This window comes from Epinephelus moara, chromosome 24 (assembly GCF_006386435.1).
Source record: "Epinephelus moara isolate mb chromosome 24, YSFRI_EMoa_1.0, whole genome shotgun sequence".
In the NCBI taxonomy this organism is placed as follows: domain Eukaryota; kingdom Metazoa; phylum Chordata; class Actinopteri; order Perciformes; family Serranidae; genus Epinephelus; species Epinephelus moara.
Genome location: NC_065529.1, coordinates 26738021 through 26754344, shown reverse-complemented (window position 1 = coordinate 26754344; position 16324 = coordinate 26738021). Strand labels below are relative to the sequence as shown.

General features: G+C 44.7%; 3 protein-coding genes across 7 annotated transcripts in view; 1 reads left to right on the top strand and 2 right to left on the bottom strand.

Annotated features, from left to right (window-relative positions):
- The window catches only part of sdhb (succinate dehydrogenase complex, subunit B, iron sulfur (Ip)), a 197114-nt gene that overhangs the window by 173227 nt on the left and 7563 nt on the right, over positions 1-16324 (bottom strand). The window lies entirely within an intron of this gene.
- LOC126385677 (MICOS complex subunit Mic10-like) overlaps positions 1-16324 on the bottom strand; it is a 51956-nt gene that overhangs the window by 28069 nt on the left and 7563 nt on the right. The gene's annotated exons all lie outside the window — the stretch shown is intronic.
- celsr2 (cadherin, EGF LAG seven-pass G-type receptor 2) overlaps positions 119-16324 on the top strand; it is a 95107-nt gene continuing 78901 nt past the window's right edge. For all 3 annotated transcript variants that reach the window (XM_050037506.1, XM_050037505.1, XM_050037504.1), the window contains exon 1: positions 119-3952. In XM_050037506.1, coding sequence (XP_049893463.1) covers positions 421-3952 — 3532 coding nt within the window. In that variant the 5' untranslated portion in view covers positions 119-420. The remainder of the gene's footprint in view (positions 3953-16324) is intronic.

Genomic DNA, 16324 nt, shown 5'->3' with positions numbered 1-16324 from the left:
GCTGTCTCTCTCTCTCTCGCTTGCACACACACACACACACACACACACACACACACACACACACACACACACACACACAGGTTTATGATAATGAGGAGCCTCAAGGCGCAGGGGGAGCTGGAGCCATTTTCACCATTCAAGCGGAGTTACGCGGACGGAGCGGAGGTGCTGCTGCTGCTGCTGCTGCTGCTGCTGCTGTTGTTGTTCCCGGCGTGTGTGACTGAGTGTGTGTGAGCTGCTCCGGCCAAGGTGACTGCGGGTTTACCTCCTCCAACCAGCCGGAGTGACCGGTGAGAAGTGCGCCCACTGAGAGCATGGCTCCTCTGCAACAAAGGGAAACTCACAGGCGGAAAGTTTAACGGAATAAGGAGCTGCGGAGATTCCCCCTCGGAGAGCCGGCTGAACACACACTGAGGAGCGATGCACTTCGTTAACTGGGATTTGTTGTTGATTTTCTGGTGGTGTAAACTGGTCTCGCTGGCGCATTGTTACACCGTTCACATCAGTGAGGATGCGGGGCCAAGGACGGTGGTGGCCGGCATGGAGCAGGGCGCACGGTGTACTTTGGATCAAGTCCTCGCTCCTAAATTCACGGAGCGGTTCCTGGGGACTGACGCGGCGGAGGGCATTGTGTTTGTTTCGGACTCGGTAAAGTGCGCCTCGCTGCGCTCCAACCCTTTCACCGTGTACACTGTGGCTGACTGCACGGACTCCGGCTCCAGGCACCTCCTCACCAGCCAGTACGACGTGCATGTTCACGGTAGGAACTGTTCAAACAAGCGTAAAAGGAAACCACAGTGGGACATGGAGGTGCTCAGTTTGTTTAGCGCGCACAGCCAACACCGCTCAGAGTGCCACCAGGCAGGCTCTGCTTTATTTGCAGTGGGGGGTCTGCTACCTGGAGAAGTGATCCGCTGCAAAGTCACCAACAGCAGGGACTTTTACTTCTCAGAGGGGGACTTGTTTGTGTCTGAGACGCTGTGCTGGAGGGAGGACACACTCCTGGAGATGGACCTGCTCTGTGATGTACTCACAGGAAGTGCAAAAGTCAACCCCATCTCCGTCCACTGGCGTGTGGGGCAGGGCCCCTTCAGGCAGGGCCACATAGGGAAGCTGTTAAAAAAGGCAGCTCAGTCTGATTCAGGGATTGTGAGCAGGAGGAGGAGAAGCATCAACAGCAGCCCCCAGTTTCAACCTCCCATGTACCAGGTGTCTGTGGCGGAGAATAAGCCAGCTGGGACTCCTGTTGTTGTTTTGAAAGCAGTGGATGTGGATGAGGGAGAGGCAGGCAGGCTGGAGTATTTCATAGAAGCTCTTTTTGATAGCCGGTCCAACAATCTCTTCGCTGTGGACCCGGCCAATGGTGCAGTGTCCACAGTAGAGGTGCTGGACCGGGAGACGAAAGACACCCATGTGTTCCGTGTGACAGCAGTCGACCATGGCACGCCACGACGCACAGCCATGGCCACTCTTACTGTCACAGTCAGTGACACTAATGATCATGACCCCGTGTTTGAGCAGCAGGATTACAAGGAAAGCATCAGGGAGAATCTAGAAATAGGCTATGAGGTGTTGACTGTGAGGGCCACAGATGGGGACGCACCTGTTAATGGGAACATCCTTTACCGCATCATCAATAGTAACGGGACCAATGATGTGTTTGAGATTGATTCGAGGTCTGGTGTAATCCGCACCAAAGGTCTGGTAGACAGGGAAGAGGTGGAGGCCTATATGCTGTTAGTTGAGGCAAACGACCAAGGTCGTGACCCCGGGCCCCGCAGCGCCACAGCTACTGTCCACATCGTGGTTGAGGACGACAATGATAATGCTCCCCAGTTCAGTGAGAAACGCTATGTGGTCCAGGTGCCAGAGGACATGGCCCCTAACACAGAGATCCTGCAGGTCACCGCCACAGATCAGGACAGAGGGAGCAATGCTGTCGTCCACTTCAGCATCATGAGCGGAAACACCAGGGGACAGTTTTATATTGACGCTCAGACAGGTAACATGGACCTGGTGAGCCACCTGGATTATGAGGCGAACAAAGAATACACTCTAAGAATCAGAGCTCAGGATGGGGGACGCCCTCCGCTCTCTAACATCAGTGGCCTGGTTACAGTGCAGGTGCTGGATGTTAACGACAACGCCCCCATTTTCGTCAGCACCCCTTTCCAAGCCACCGTGCTGGAGAACGTGCCCCTGGGCTACTCCATCATCCACATCCAAGCCGTGGATGCAGACTCTGGCGACAACTCCAGGCTGGAGTATCGGCTCACTGAAACCACGCCAAACTTCCCCTTCAGCATCAACAACAGCACGGGCTGGATTGTTGTGGCAGCCGAGCTGGACAGAGAGAGTGTAGACTTTTACAACTTTGGAGTGGAGGCCCGAGATCACGGCTACCCCGTCATGTCCTCCTCAGCCAGCATCAGCATGACTATTCTCGACGTCAACGACAACAACCCAGAGTTCACTCAGAAGGCGTATTACATGCGACTGAATGAGGATGCAGCCGTAGGGACCAGCGTGGTGACAGTGTCAGCTGTGGACCAGGACATCAACAGTGTGGTGACCTATCAGATATCCAGCGGAAACACTCGCAACAGATTCTCCATCACCAGTCAGAGTGGAGGAGGGCTCATTACCCTGGCGCTGCCTTTAGACTACAAACTAGAACGCCAGTACGTCCTCACTGTCACTGCAAGTGATGGTACACGTCTTGACACCGCTAAAGTGTTTGTTAACGTCACTGACGCCAACACACACCGGCCTGTGTTTCAGAGCTCGCATTACACCGTCAACATAAACGAGGACAGGCCTGTGGGCACCACTGTTGTGGTGATAAGCGCCACTGATGAAGACACAGGTGAGAACGCACGCATCACCTACTTCATGGACGACAGCATCCCTCAGTTTGACATTGACCCTGACACTGGAGCTGTCACCACGCAGATGGAGCTGGACTATGAGGACCAGGTTTCCTATACGCTCGCCATCACTGCTCGAGATAACGGCATCCCACAGAAGTCTGACACCACCTACCTGGAGATACTGGTGAACGACGTCAACGACAACTCCCCACGCTTCCTCAGAGATCACTACGTGGGCTCTGTCATGGAGGACGTGCCAGTGTTCACCAGCGTCGTCCAGGTTTCTGCCACTGATAGAGACTCTGGGCTCAACGGCCGTGTCTTCTACACCTTCCAGGGCGGGGAGGATGGTGATGGAGACTTCATAATAGAATCCACCTCTGGCATTGTTCGCACACTGCGTAGGTTAGACAGAGAGAATGTGCCTGTTTACAGCCTGCAGGCCTTCGCTGTAGATAAAGGCGTCCCTGCTCTTAAAACACCAGTCAACATCCAAGTAACAATCCTAGATGTGAACGACAACCCCCCTGTGTTTGAGAAGGATGAGTTTGACATCTTTGTGGAGGAGAACAGCCCCATAGGCATCGTGGTTGCACACATATCAGCCACAGATCCAGATGAAGGCAGCAATGCACAAATTATGTATCAGATAGTGGAGGGAAACATCCCAGAGGTGTTCCAGCTGGACATCTTCTCTGGAGAGCTGACAGCACTCATAGACCTGGACTACGAGACGAGATCTGAGTACGTCATCGTGGTCCAGGCCACCTCCGCCCCGCTGGTCAGCCGCGCCACAGTCCACATCAAACTTGTCGACAAGAACGACAACCTGCCCGTGCTGAAAAACTTCCAGATCATCTTCAACAACTACGTGACGGACAAGTCGAGCAGCTTCCCCACTGGAGTGATCGGGCGCATCCCAGCGCACGACCCCGACGTCACAGATCAGCTCCACTACAGCTTCGAGGTGGGAAATGAGCTCAACTTAGTGCTCCTGAACCAAAGCACGGGAGAGATCCAGCTGAGCCAGGCCTTGGATAACAACCGGCCCCTGGAGGCGTCCATGAGGATCTCAGTGTCAGGTGAGACTACATCACTCTTTGTAATTGCAGACTCCACCCAGTGAGTGACACACAGTGCAGTGAGAGGAGAAGGTGTGTTCCTACTCTATTTCCATTAACATGTCCTGTCTCTTCATTTACATTTATGCTTCACTTCACCGGGTAATGGAAGTGATGATGACTTAAGTATGTCTTCCTTGGCTTCAGTGTTCCAGAGTGATTTCCCTATAATAGAAATATTCATGAAGGAGGATTAATATGCACTGCAGGATATTTGTAAGCCACTCTACTTCCTCGCCCTCCAGAGAAAAATCACTCAGAGTGCCAAGATATATTTAAGCATATAAATTCTGTGCTGTAAATTGTTTCACTTGTTTTATGGAGAGGGGCGTCTGTAGTTTTTGCACCCCTCATTGAGGAGCTTACACAAGCCTGATTTAGCTCCGTCTATTGTGGAGATTTAAATAACTGTTTGTCTGAGCACGTCTGTATCCTGTGGGATCAAACACTCCAGTGGGCAGACTGATCATGCCCCATAATTGCCCATCATTTCCCCCTCCTCTCCCACATACAATGAAAGACCTAATTCAATTAAGGTCTATTTTCATGGCTTGTTTGGATTCAGAATTAAGAGCTGACATTCTTAAAGTGTTGTATTGTTTGGCTGGTGTGTTTTTTCTTCTTCTGGTCTGATAGAAAAGCTGACATGTAGCGTTCCTAGCTCAAGAGTGTTTAAGGCCGAGGTTGATGCTGCAATTAAACGTAACAAGAGTTAGCTGAGATGTCAGTGTTTGCGCTACTGTTTTTGACTTTTACTATGTGAGTAAGAAGAATAGATCTCAAAACAAGCCTGGCATTTCTTTTCCATTCACACTCAATGCTGGTATTGTCTCTCCTAACCTACATGTCTTAAACCGCCTGCATTCCCTGCACCTTTAATTTGCATGTCAGCACAAATTACAGTTTTATTTGCTTCAAAAATGTGACTGAACTTGAATTGCACCCACAGAGAGTGGGGGTGTGTGTTGTCGTTACCCTCTGTTGAAGCTTATTTGACGCAGTGTGATCCGCTGTAAATCTGCCTTCTCTTTGACCTTGGCACAACCTGAGAGGGAAACGGAACTCAGGGAGTGTTATTAAGAGATTGGGTTAAGATGAAATTAGGTAATTAATAAGTAGAGTGAGGATTAAAGAGGCAGTTCACTCCACAAATCAAAAATACATATTGTTCTTCTTACCTGTATTGATATTTATCTGTCTAGATAATTTTGGTGTGAGTTGCAGAGTGTTGGAGATATCAGCCATAGACATGTCTGCCTTCTTTCCAATATAATGGATCTAGATGGCACTCAGCTTGTGGTGCTCAAAGTGCCAAAAAATACTTTAAAAAAAAACCTAAACAGAAATGTCTCTTTCCAGAAATCATGACCTTGTCACTCAAGATAATCCACATGCCTTGCTGTGAGCAGTTTCATGTAGGAACTTTTTTCTACATCACTCCACAATAGGAAGCATGCATCTACTGCTAGCTCACCTAGCACCACTGAGCTAGCTAACTTTACAGCTCAGTCGAGGAGGACGCCATTAATGTTTACATCTCACGCTGTCACAAACCTCATCAATGAGTAGATGCACGCTTCCTTCCTGTTGATACAGTTGGTGGGTGTAGTTTGGTAGAAAGAAAATAGTTCCTACATGAAACTGCTCACAACAAGGTCTGTGGATTATCTTGAGTAACTGGGTCATGATTTCCGACAACAGACGTTGCTGTTAATTTTTCAAATGCTTTGAGCTCCACAAGCCGAGTGCCATGTAGTTTCATTATATTCAAGAGAAGGCAGACATCTCTACGGCTGATATCTCCAACACTTGGTAGCCCACACCAAAATAATCTAGACAGATAAATAGCATTACAGGTAAGAGGATAAATATGTATTTTTGACTTTGGGGTGTACTGTCCCTTTAAGGCTGGTAGGAAGCCTGGGGTTTGTTTGATTTAACTGAATGAGACAGTGGAGGTGTTTTCACATTTGTCGATGACACTGAATGGCAGATACTGTATGGTCTGAGTGGGCAGTCGTTATAATGGATTGGAGCTGAGCTTTGCCTCTCTGGAGAACAATAGTGGGCTGTCGATTCAGGGGCAGGCGCTGCAGCTCATACCAGGCCGTGGTCGGGGGCAACAGCTGTGACTCCACCACGGACCAATTAGAGGCTGTGTCTCCCCAGCGCGTCCCGCACCTGCTGGGGTTTATGTGTCAGCACCCCTGCAGGAGACAGAAGGAGATGGAGGGAGGCAGGAGGACAGAAGGGGGGAAGGGGTGGAGGGGGGGTGAAGTTGCGGTTGTGGAAACTGGGATCATGTTGGAAAATACAGTCGTACTGTAACAGAGCAGGGGAGGCTTTAGACGGGCTGTTGGAGGAGGAGATGGGGTAGGATGATGAGCTCCTCCAATAGATGCTGCTGACCCCAATTTTCAAAGGCTTCTCCCTCCAGGGACCTCCCAAGTCTTCCCATTATCTTTCTCTTTATGCTGCCGTTTAAGAGGCCCCTTATGATGGACGATTTTTGATGGGCTCTTTTGTATGTTGTTGGACAGTGATTAACATCATTTCTGAGCACCGCTCTTCCCAGTGAAATGGATGCAACGGCTCAAATGTAGCTTCAAGTTTAAAGTGTGCCTTGAGCAGTAGCTTTTGGAAAGGTAACCTTTAAATAATCCACAGATTATGATGATCTTCTTAAAGTTGAATTCAGGGATATAATCCACTACACTGACCCAACTCTGTGACATACAGTAATTACTTATCAGATAAAATTGATCAAAAAAAATAAATAAAAAGATGTACAATTATTCAGTTACATTAGGATTATCATCTCAAGATCTCAAAAGTGAAGTAACATTATTTTAGGGCATTTAAATGACTGATTTTGTACTTTAAATCAATAGAAATCTATAATCTTAATCCCCATACTTTTCAACATATGTAACATATGGCATTTATGCATGATGCTGTTACTGTAGCGACCCACGGACATTTTAATAACCTGGGTGATCTTAAGAGGGTTTAAAAGCTCAATAAAACCAAGTAATATGATTTTAAATTAAGAAAAATGATCAGTGCTAGCTAAGATAAAGCTAAATTATATCTAATTTTAAAGGACAAAAGGTCAAAGTATTGATAGTCTGTTAGTGATATCAGTGTCTATACTAACTGGAAAATTTCACTTGAATGTAAAGCGTGTATTTCATGCTGAACTCTCCAGTACTTACAGAGACTCCAGTGACTCCTCTTTAGCCTGTTAATCAATGATGTATAATCAGTATCTAAAAGATTAAATAAAGATCAATCACACACACACTCACATCAATTACACCATAAAGATAATGGCTTACCATTAAGCTACCTGAGGAGCAAATGAAACTGAGTTAAGTGATGGAGATGAACTATATTCAAAGCAGCACAGCTTGAGTAAAACTGACTCAAACATTTATGCTAATTTTATTTGTCCCTGCAAAGACAGAAAGAGCAACTAGGGAATTATCTTTGCAACAAAGCAAGTTGATAAATGTGACAGAATGAATACATTTTTTCCTCCAGTTAAGTTTGATATTTGGACTAATCTCCAAACGGAGAATATTGGCAGTCAGATTGGCACAATAATTATTCAAAACCATAAGCAGGCACTTAAAAACACATCAGACAGTCACATAACTCTGAGATCCTGTCGCCCTGTTGTGTATTGGCAGTGTGCACCGGCATGAATTAGTGATTAGAACAATTTAATTATCTTAAGGAGTCAGATTTACAGCAGTGGCTGCAAGCATTGGGCCTGCCTCCGTACTAAATGTGAGGAAGGAGAATGATACATTTATTTTAGGGTTATGTGTGAATTAATCTGTGTTGTACTGAAACTGATCTCAGGGATCTGTTGAATTCTAGCTCACATTTCTGCCATGTTGAGAACAAAACTGATCTGCGAGCACACGTTTTATTTGCTCTGACATCTGCGTCTCGTCCCTGGTCAGGCCAATCACAACCATTTGTCTAATATGGGCCGGGTTTAATTCGATGACAAACATCTCGTGGAGCCTTTGCACTTAACACAAAATATATGATGATGTCATTTTTGGCTCGAACAACCTTGCACCAGGAACACAATGGCGAGCATAAACCAGGCCCTGAGGAAAGCAGCTCACCCTTGCTTACAGTTTTCCCAGTGGCCACTTGTGGTACTGCAGCGAAAAAATCCCCTGAGACATCTTTAAAACTGTTGACAAGACACCTTGAACTGCAAACAAGGTCAGTTATGACTCTTTCGATTATGAATTGTTGATCCATTGAGGTTTTATATTTGTAGAATTTCCTCACGCTGAGAAAAGGGCTTTAAAAATCTGTGACATCATCACAACATAAAGTCTGTGAGCCGAGCGGGAACTTGTGGGTGGGGCCAGCAGGAGAAATACTTCTGTGTGTATTCAGTGGTCCAAATACAGCGGCAGTAAAAACAAAAGCTAGAAACTTTTTTGGTATAGGACTGAATAGCCGCCATCTTGGGATCCAGTATCTAATTATTATTATACATCTATAGCATAAACTTAACTTGTAAAGAGGAGCACCATTGCGGCATTTTCAAAGACAACCAAGATGGCTGTAGCTGATGTGAAACTGTCTGTTGACGCACTATATTTAAATTCTGAGGGACACTCATTCACAGATATATTGATGCTACACCATCACAGCTCATCTGTCGCTTAGTCTCACATCTCGTTGATCTGACTGGTTGAAGGTTTGTCCAGTTGCATCCAGGGGCATTTTGTTCTACAGCTGTTGATTATCGCTCTTCGAAATCGAAAATAAACTGAGAGGTTCTACACTAAAGGCTTTTAATTACATCATAATATACGTTCTGTGTGAAGGTCCTCATGACAAAAGCAACAGTTGAAAAAAAATGTATTGGCGTGCCAAATAATGGCATGAAAAATAAAACACTCCTAGTGCGTAAAGGCCTTAACTTGCATTTGTAATCTGGTCCGGTGCTGTCTGGCTACAAAACTGACACGTGTTGATATTCCTCGTGTGTCACTTCTGTGTTATGAGGATAATTGTGGTCACACTGCAGAATTGAGAGGCTGCTTGTCGTCTGAGGGATTAGATTTGCTGCATCTGTATCCTGGGATCTGTCAGACCAGTGTTGACATACTCAGGGGCTGATCTACTGTTCCCAGGCAAGCGTGAGCCTGCATAAATAGGTGTTTGCATTTGATGGTAAAAATTTTTCCCCTGCTTTTCTTTCATCCTTAAAGCTCTGTTAATTTCCGTAAAGAAACTGCAGCTAATCCTTTCATTATCCCTCATTTTTGAACATGTTATTATGCTTCCTGGTTTGAATGTGAGGTCAATTTGTTGTGTTTTGTCACCATTATGTTGATGTGTTAATTCCTGGATGTCTCTTGCTGTATAAACTGACACTGTAGGAGCGACACGCCTTAATCTGAAACTGTGTGGCAAATGTACTATACATTCTTACAACTGTGCCATGAGGACACTTTGTCCTTGTTTTAATCAAATTCTGAATCCAAGCCAATACCATGCCCTGCATGCTTACTTTGCAACGCCAATGCAGAGATTTAACAGACAAACACGCCTCTGCAACTAATGATGGCAGTTTGATTCAGCTCACATCACACTGCAGGTTGTACAGACGCTCAAATTACATGGTGGACAGCAGATATTTTCTGGCTCTGGTCACTGTGGGGAGGGGAGGGAGACCCTTTCAAGTTTCAAGTGTGGGTCTAAAGTGGCTGCGGATGCGCCAAGGTTAAACTACTTTGTTGTCAAACTTGTCTGAGCCAAACTTTTCTGGCATTGAGCCCAACTAACTGGAGCAAACAATGAATATGATTATATGTATCAGGTTTGTGTTTCTCTAATATATTTTGTGCTGTGTCAACTTGTTTTAAATATTTAGATGCTCATTTTTTGACGTCAGTATTCTACGTGGTTGAATGTGTTTGTGTTAGAGCCCCTCTGCCCTCTGCCCCTCACCATCCTTGCATAGGATTATGCTACAAGACTGGAATTTTAATGGAGGAGACTCTCTGCTTCATCACATATCGTATAAGTAAGAGCCGAGACATTCACAGCCAGCGTAATTTCATTATAATCTATTAAACCTTTAAGCTGTCTGTGGAGGGACTTTCTCAGGGGTTTGTCTTCTGTAATACTAGCCCATCAAGCTGCACAAATCTGGTATACTTGTCTGTGTGTGTGTGTGTGTGTGTGTGTGTGTGGCCTCCAACAGCTGGACCTCTCTGATTGCTTTCCTCCTCCTCGTCATATAATTATTTCACTCAAGCGGAGCGCACCTTGGATTTCTGCGTTCTTTATGGTTGATGAATTTCTGCTCTCCGTATGGCTGATTCATAGGATTCAAAGTCACAGCTTGCGAATGTTTTCCTGTTGTTTAGTGCGACCGGAGTCATCCGTAATGCGCTCCTTTCATTCTTCCTGCCTCCCTGGATGGCGTTAGTCACACTTGCAGGCTTGCCTGGAATGTTTGTAGCACTGTTTCACTCCTTTTTCCTCCCTTTAACATCACCTATCACCTTGATCCTGTTTCTCTTTCCCTCTTTTTGTTTGCCTGTCACCATTCCCCATTTTTCTCCTATCTACCCGGGTCTATAGCTCTCACCCCTGCAACCTCCACTGTTCCCTCCCATCATTTCAAGCTCCCCCCCTCTCTCTGTCTCTCCCTCCTTTGACTGTTGTCCCCCCCTCGCTCCCCTGTGAAAGGAAGAATGCCTAAGAGAAATGCTTTGTTAAGCACCCAGTTGTCATGGTGAACCTAGCAATGCCTGAGAAATTCCTTGTGGGTGGGGACGAGGGGTAAGGTCCCTTTTGTGGAGTGAAGATGGGGGGGAGGGGAGGCACATAAAAGTTCTAAAGAGCAACTGTCCCCCTCTCCCTCTTTCCAGTGAAGCATGTAGGGCTTTCTTTGGACCTGTAATGCTCCGGGACACACTGACCTGTCCTGCCGGCCGCTTTCACTCTGCAGGCATTTTTACAGGACATGCAGCAAGTCAGCGGACGCCTGACTGCAGATTAAAACTTTCCATATGAAGGATAAAGTGTAGTGTAGCATGTGACAGGTGTCAGAGGCCCCCTGTTTTGAAGGCATTAGAGAGTTTAAAGCTCACAGTGATACGATAGTGTCGTCTTCAAGCTCTTTGATTTGTGACACAGATGCACTCAGAGGGTATCCGATTTCTTTCCGCAACACAACATCCTCCTGCGGGCCTCCACGCTTGGTCGCATCCAAGGTCCGGAGGAGCTGAGGTGGGGTGAGGGTGAGGGTGCGGGTGAGGAGGGGGGAGGATGACATCATCTATGTGTTAGGAGGGGAAATCGTGTTTGGGATTAGGGCTGGTGCATCGCTGGGGTGAGGCCTTGTGGTGCTTGCATATATCTCGGCGTTGTCCTGCATTGTCCTCCCCATCCCAGCAGACAATGGGAGTAGGCTCTGTCTGGGGCTGCCCCCCCCCCTCCGTCTGTCTTTGTGTCCACTTGTTTTCCCCAGTGCTGCCATCTTCACGACAGTTCCACCAGGCCTGCTATTCATCCGTGAATTATCCTATTTACTGTACAGTCTGATGCAGGCACTTTTTAAAATCCCCTCTTCAGTGAATCACTGACTGAGCACATATGATGAGGCTCTCGTATAGTGATTCCCAACCAGCGGCACTGAGACCTCAGGGGGTTTCTGCAGTTGCCAGGGGGTGTGTGGAGAGATTGTAGAGGAGCTCCATCTAATTTGAAAAACAGAGAATTTCTGATATGATTAAAAAAAACATATCCACATATTGTTATAACTTCTGAAACAATAGTTGTTGTGACTGAGGGCATGAAAAGAAAGAGAAAACAGTTGGCTAAAAGCAACGTATAAATGGTTAGAAGCCTCAAAAATACTGGATAAACAGTTCGTCATAGATAATGGTTGAAATGGTTAAAAAAAAAAGGGCTATAACGGTACATAAAATGCACAATTCTGTTCTTTATGTGGTTTAGGAGTCACGGTTTGGTGCAAATTCAGTACATCAAAAAAAACAAAAAAAGAATAAAATGCATATGGATACGTTCATTTTGAACAGACAAAGTCAGACAAAATCTTCCTGCTGGGAGCTGAGGTAACAGTTTACCCACTGGCAACTTTGGCTAACGATTCTCATTAGAAATAAAAGGAGGATTTTAAACACTTGTGTATTACACTGTACGAACACTAAACAAACGCTTAACTAAAAGGCAACAGGACACAACAGGCTATAAAACTAAAAGAGTGCATTAGGAGTTTTTCAGTTAATTTAGATAGTTAATCATCCAGGTGATCGGCACATGTGGGTGATGCCGTTAAATTTGCGTGTTTGATGTGTTTTTATTCACATTTATTCCAATTCCATTGACAACACTTTCCCTGTTGCTGTTGCAGCTGACATGGAACCTGCTGGCAGGTCTTCCAGCTTCAGCATTTCATTTGCATTCCCCATAGTGTGACTGACTCGCATTGCCAATTCCCTTTGAAGGGCTAACCTCAGCATATGTTGCGAACAGCGTACGGCTAATGGTGAAGATACACTGGATCCACTGACATATGTGAAGCTGATGGATCCTATTCATTTTTTATGGAGAGCAGGAGATCCGGCTGCATGTTAGATGCTTGAAACAACATGACAAGTTGACTGACAATTTCCCGTATCTGACTCGACCTTAACTTCATGCAAAAGAGGTCCGTCCATCACAACATGAAACTCAGATTGTACTGTCAAACTAGGCAGCGCCCTGCACTGCCTACTTCTTGTCTTAAATATCTTCAGAAACATATTTTAGTGTACTGTTTAGCTGTAAAATGAGAAGTTAGTGACAGTCGAGCCAAAACCAAGCACCACCCACCAGCCAAAGTTGGACCAATTGGGTTTAGGCACATCTTTCTGTTTGGTTACCGAATCCACCATAAAAGTTTCCAGGCAGAACTTGTGCTAGTGAAATTTGGTTCAGAATTACTCTACATACTGTGTATTCTGCATGCACTGGACTGTGACTCCGGTGCCCTACACTTTGGTTCGAATACAAGAACCTTAACAGCCTTAGTTCAAAGTAATGGATAAATAGTGGCAGTAGTTTACTGAAGTAGATGTTAAATAACTAACAGTATGGATTTGATTGAAGCATCCATCCTAGCCACTCTGACTGCAGTGCAAATGCAAACACTGACAGCTCAGTTGTATGAAAATATATTTGTAACAATATCTACTTTTACTTGATTAATAGTGTTTAACAACATCCAGCTTAAAATGACTTCAATTAAACACAACATGCCGGGTGGTGTTGATGAAGGGGTACTTGAGTTCATCTGACAGGGCTGTTTGGGAACCACTGGTCCAGCACAATAGGCTGCTGTAAAAAATAATTCCAGACCTCCACCGGAGAACAGAAATCACTACAAGTACGTGCTTCTCACAGTGTGAAGGTGACAGATTATGTTTCTCTAATAGGCCGTTACCTTTACGCTACATTGCGCTCATTTAGTATTGAAGCAGACCGAGATTTCACAGTGACCTGGTTTCATATGCTGCCGTGCAAACTGTCAACATTAGGCTGTTAGACAAGAGGGTGAGAGGTGTGACTGGTAGAGGTGGTGAACCATAACGTGCAGGGGTTTGAGATGTTTCATCACCAGCTGATTTATATTGATACTGACAGGAAGAGTCAGGCTAACGAAACAGATGGTTTCCTCGTGAGCTGCCACGGTGGTACGATTGTGCTTTCACAGTTTGGTGGCACTCAGTGGAGGAGAGTGACTATTTATACTGTTCATTTATAGAAGCAGGTGGATCCTTTTTTTTTAGTTTTTTTTCACTTTCAACACATTTGAATGTTTGTTTTTCGCAAAATAATTTACTTGTGACAGCATTCACACTTTAAACTGTCAGGATAAGTTAATGTAATAGCACGTTTTTTAATGTTGGTATCAAACCAGGAAAATGACTTTGAGTTGCTGCCTGCTCCGTTTCTTTAAAGCTTTTTAATAAATGACAAAGTCGTTATTGTGCTGCTGGATGCTAAGTATCCAATATCTATCAAATGGCTATTGGTCTGTTTGAATAACGGCCTCTGCTCGGTCACGTCTCCGCATGCTAATGTCTCTTTACTATTGCGCTGACAGCAGTTTTCCTTTGATATGCAAATGTTCTGATTGGAGGAGTTCTGGTCCTTTTCTGTGGCTCTAAAGCCGCTTCTCTAAAGAGGAAGAATCTGAGGAATGTCCCCTTCTCTGGGTTTTCAGATACAGCAGTAAAGTGTCATCAGGGGATGCTGTGGCGGGGTCCACAAATGAGTACGAATGGCCTCTCTCTGCCGTAGTCAGCTTTCCTCGTGAATGGAGGAGTCAGGAGAGGGATTGTGGCTTTGCTCTGACTCCTCTGGATTGAAATCCTTGGGCTGACATTGAGCTACAGCAGCAGTTTTCATTATTGACTTCACATGCACTGTAAGGAAATGGGTGCTGTTGTGTTGTGGTTATCACTACAGCTGATCTTTTGGCTTTTTTTCTAACTACTTAAGCGTAAATGCTCCGCAGAAGAAGATAAAGTAACAGTTACAGCACTGTTAGATTTTTTTTAATCATTTCAGAAACAAGGTCAGAGACGTATGAATATTTATTTAACCCATTTAGACCTCACACAAACAAACCGTGGAATTACGATGCTGAGTGTAATTTTTGTTGTAACAATCGCTCAGAAACAGATAACAGCAGATCTGCAGCGTAGGAGTTCGAGCACGCCGTCCACTCCCTCCTTTGAGAGTGAGATTTACAAGTAGGTTTCCTGTAGTACACGAGCTGTCGGTGTTCAGATGTGTTACCACCTTTTTTTCCCCAAACAATTAAACCAACAATTAAAGTTCTCAGACTGGTGGAGGTGAGGAGCTTTTATCCCAAATAAAGCTCCAGTCCGCCTCAGTCTGCTGTCATTGTGCTCTGAAATTTCCCCGGAGCGGAGGTTGTTCAAGAATGTTTTTGGTGATTAAAGAAGCTTTAAAGTCGTCTCAGCCCTCATGGCATGTTTTACCCTCCAGGCTGCTAATTTCACATCTGCCTCAGCTTCTAAAGCTAGCCATTATAGTACTGCTGTTTAGATTATATGGGAAAAAAGTGGATGGTTTATATTTGTGTGCACTTTAAAGACACAGTGAAATAATTAATTATCTTTTTAAATGTAACCTTTATTTAACCAGAAAAACCTCTTGAGGTTAAAAATCTCTTTTTCTAGACTGTCCTGGCCAAGACAGGCAGTAACATAAGTTACAGACAAAAATACAGATTAAAAATGTAAAGCTCTAAAACAAGCATAAAATAAGATTACTACAAAGAAAAGCCAAAAAGAATGTTAAAATATACTAGATATGACCCATAAAAACGCAAAAACAGCAACTACACATGATTACAAAGACCAGCTAAGACACATCGTGACATTGGCATATAGAGGATTGTGTCCAAAATCCTGCAACAGTGCTTTGACATGACCAAGAGGAACCGATGAGCATAACTTTATGCCTTCTGCAGAAGATTCCACATATAAAGAGCTGCATGCATGAGTGCTCGCTTGCCAGACTCTGCGTACCCTTGGTACAGACAATAAAAACGTGTTTTGTCAATGGAGAGCAGCCATTTTCAATTTCTTGCTTAATGTACACACATAACTATGCTGGAAGTAGGCCAGAAATAGCTTTGTGAACAAAAGAATGCCAATGAGAAAGTCTACAAAATTGTAATGAAAGATCAACCAACGCAGGCATACAGGGTACAGAGATGAGTTAGTGGCTTACTGTTGGTAATAAATCTCAATGCACCATGATACACAGAGTACAAAGCATGCAAACACTGGGTGGGTGCATTCATATATAATGCATCCCCATAAGAAAATGTATTTTTCAGGTTTAAATTATATTAATAGTTGATGTAGCACTTTTTTTCTCTTCCAGTTATATATTAGAATATTTTGATGATTTATCTTGAACTCGGGGGCGTATACATAAACATATCCAATAAAATGTAATGACAAGTTAAACTCAATATATGTAATTTCTGCCGCTGCGGGTCTGTCAATCAAAACAACAACGAAAGACGGGCTTTGATGACACGGTGAAGTAGCGTGGAATCATGGGAGTTGTTGTCTTCACTGTTAAACAATAACCACTGTAGATGAAAGTCTATCTGACTTGACTCAGGCATCATGGTCAAGACATTATGTTCACAGATGAGGACATGTCTTTAAGGTTTTTTTTACGTCAAGTTTAGTCACGTTTGCCAACTTACTTCATCACTCTCGACGAACA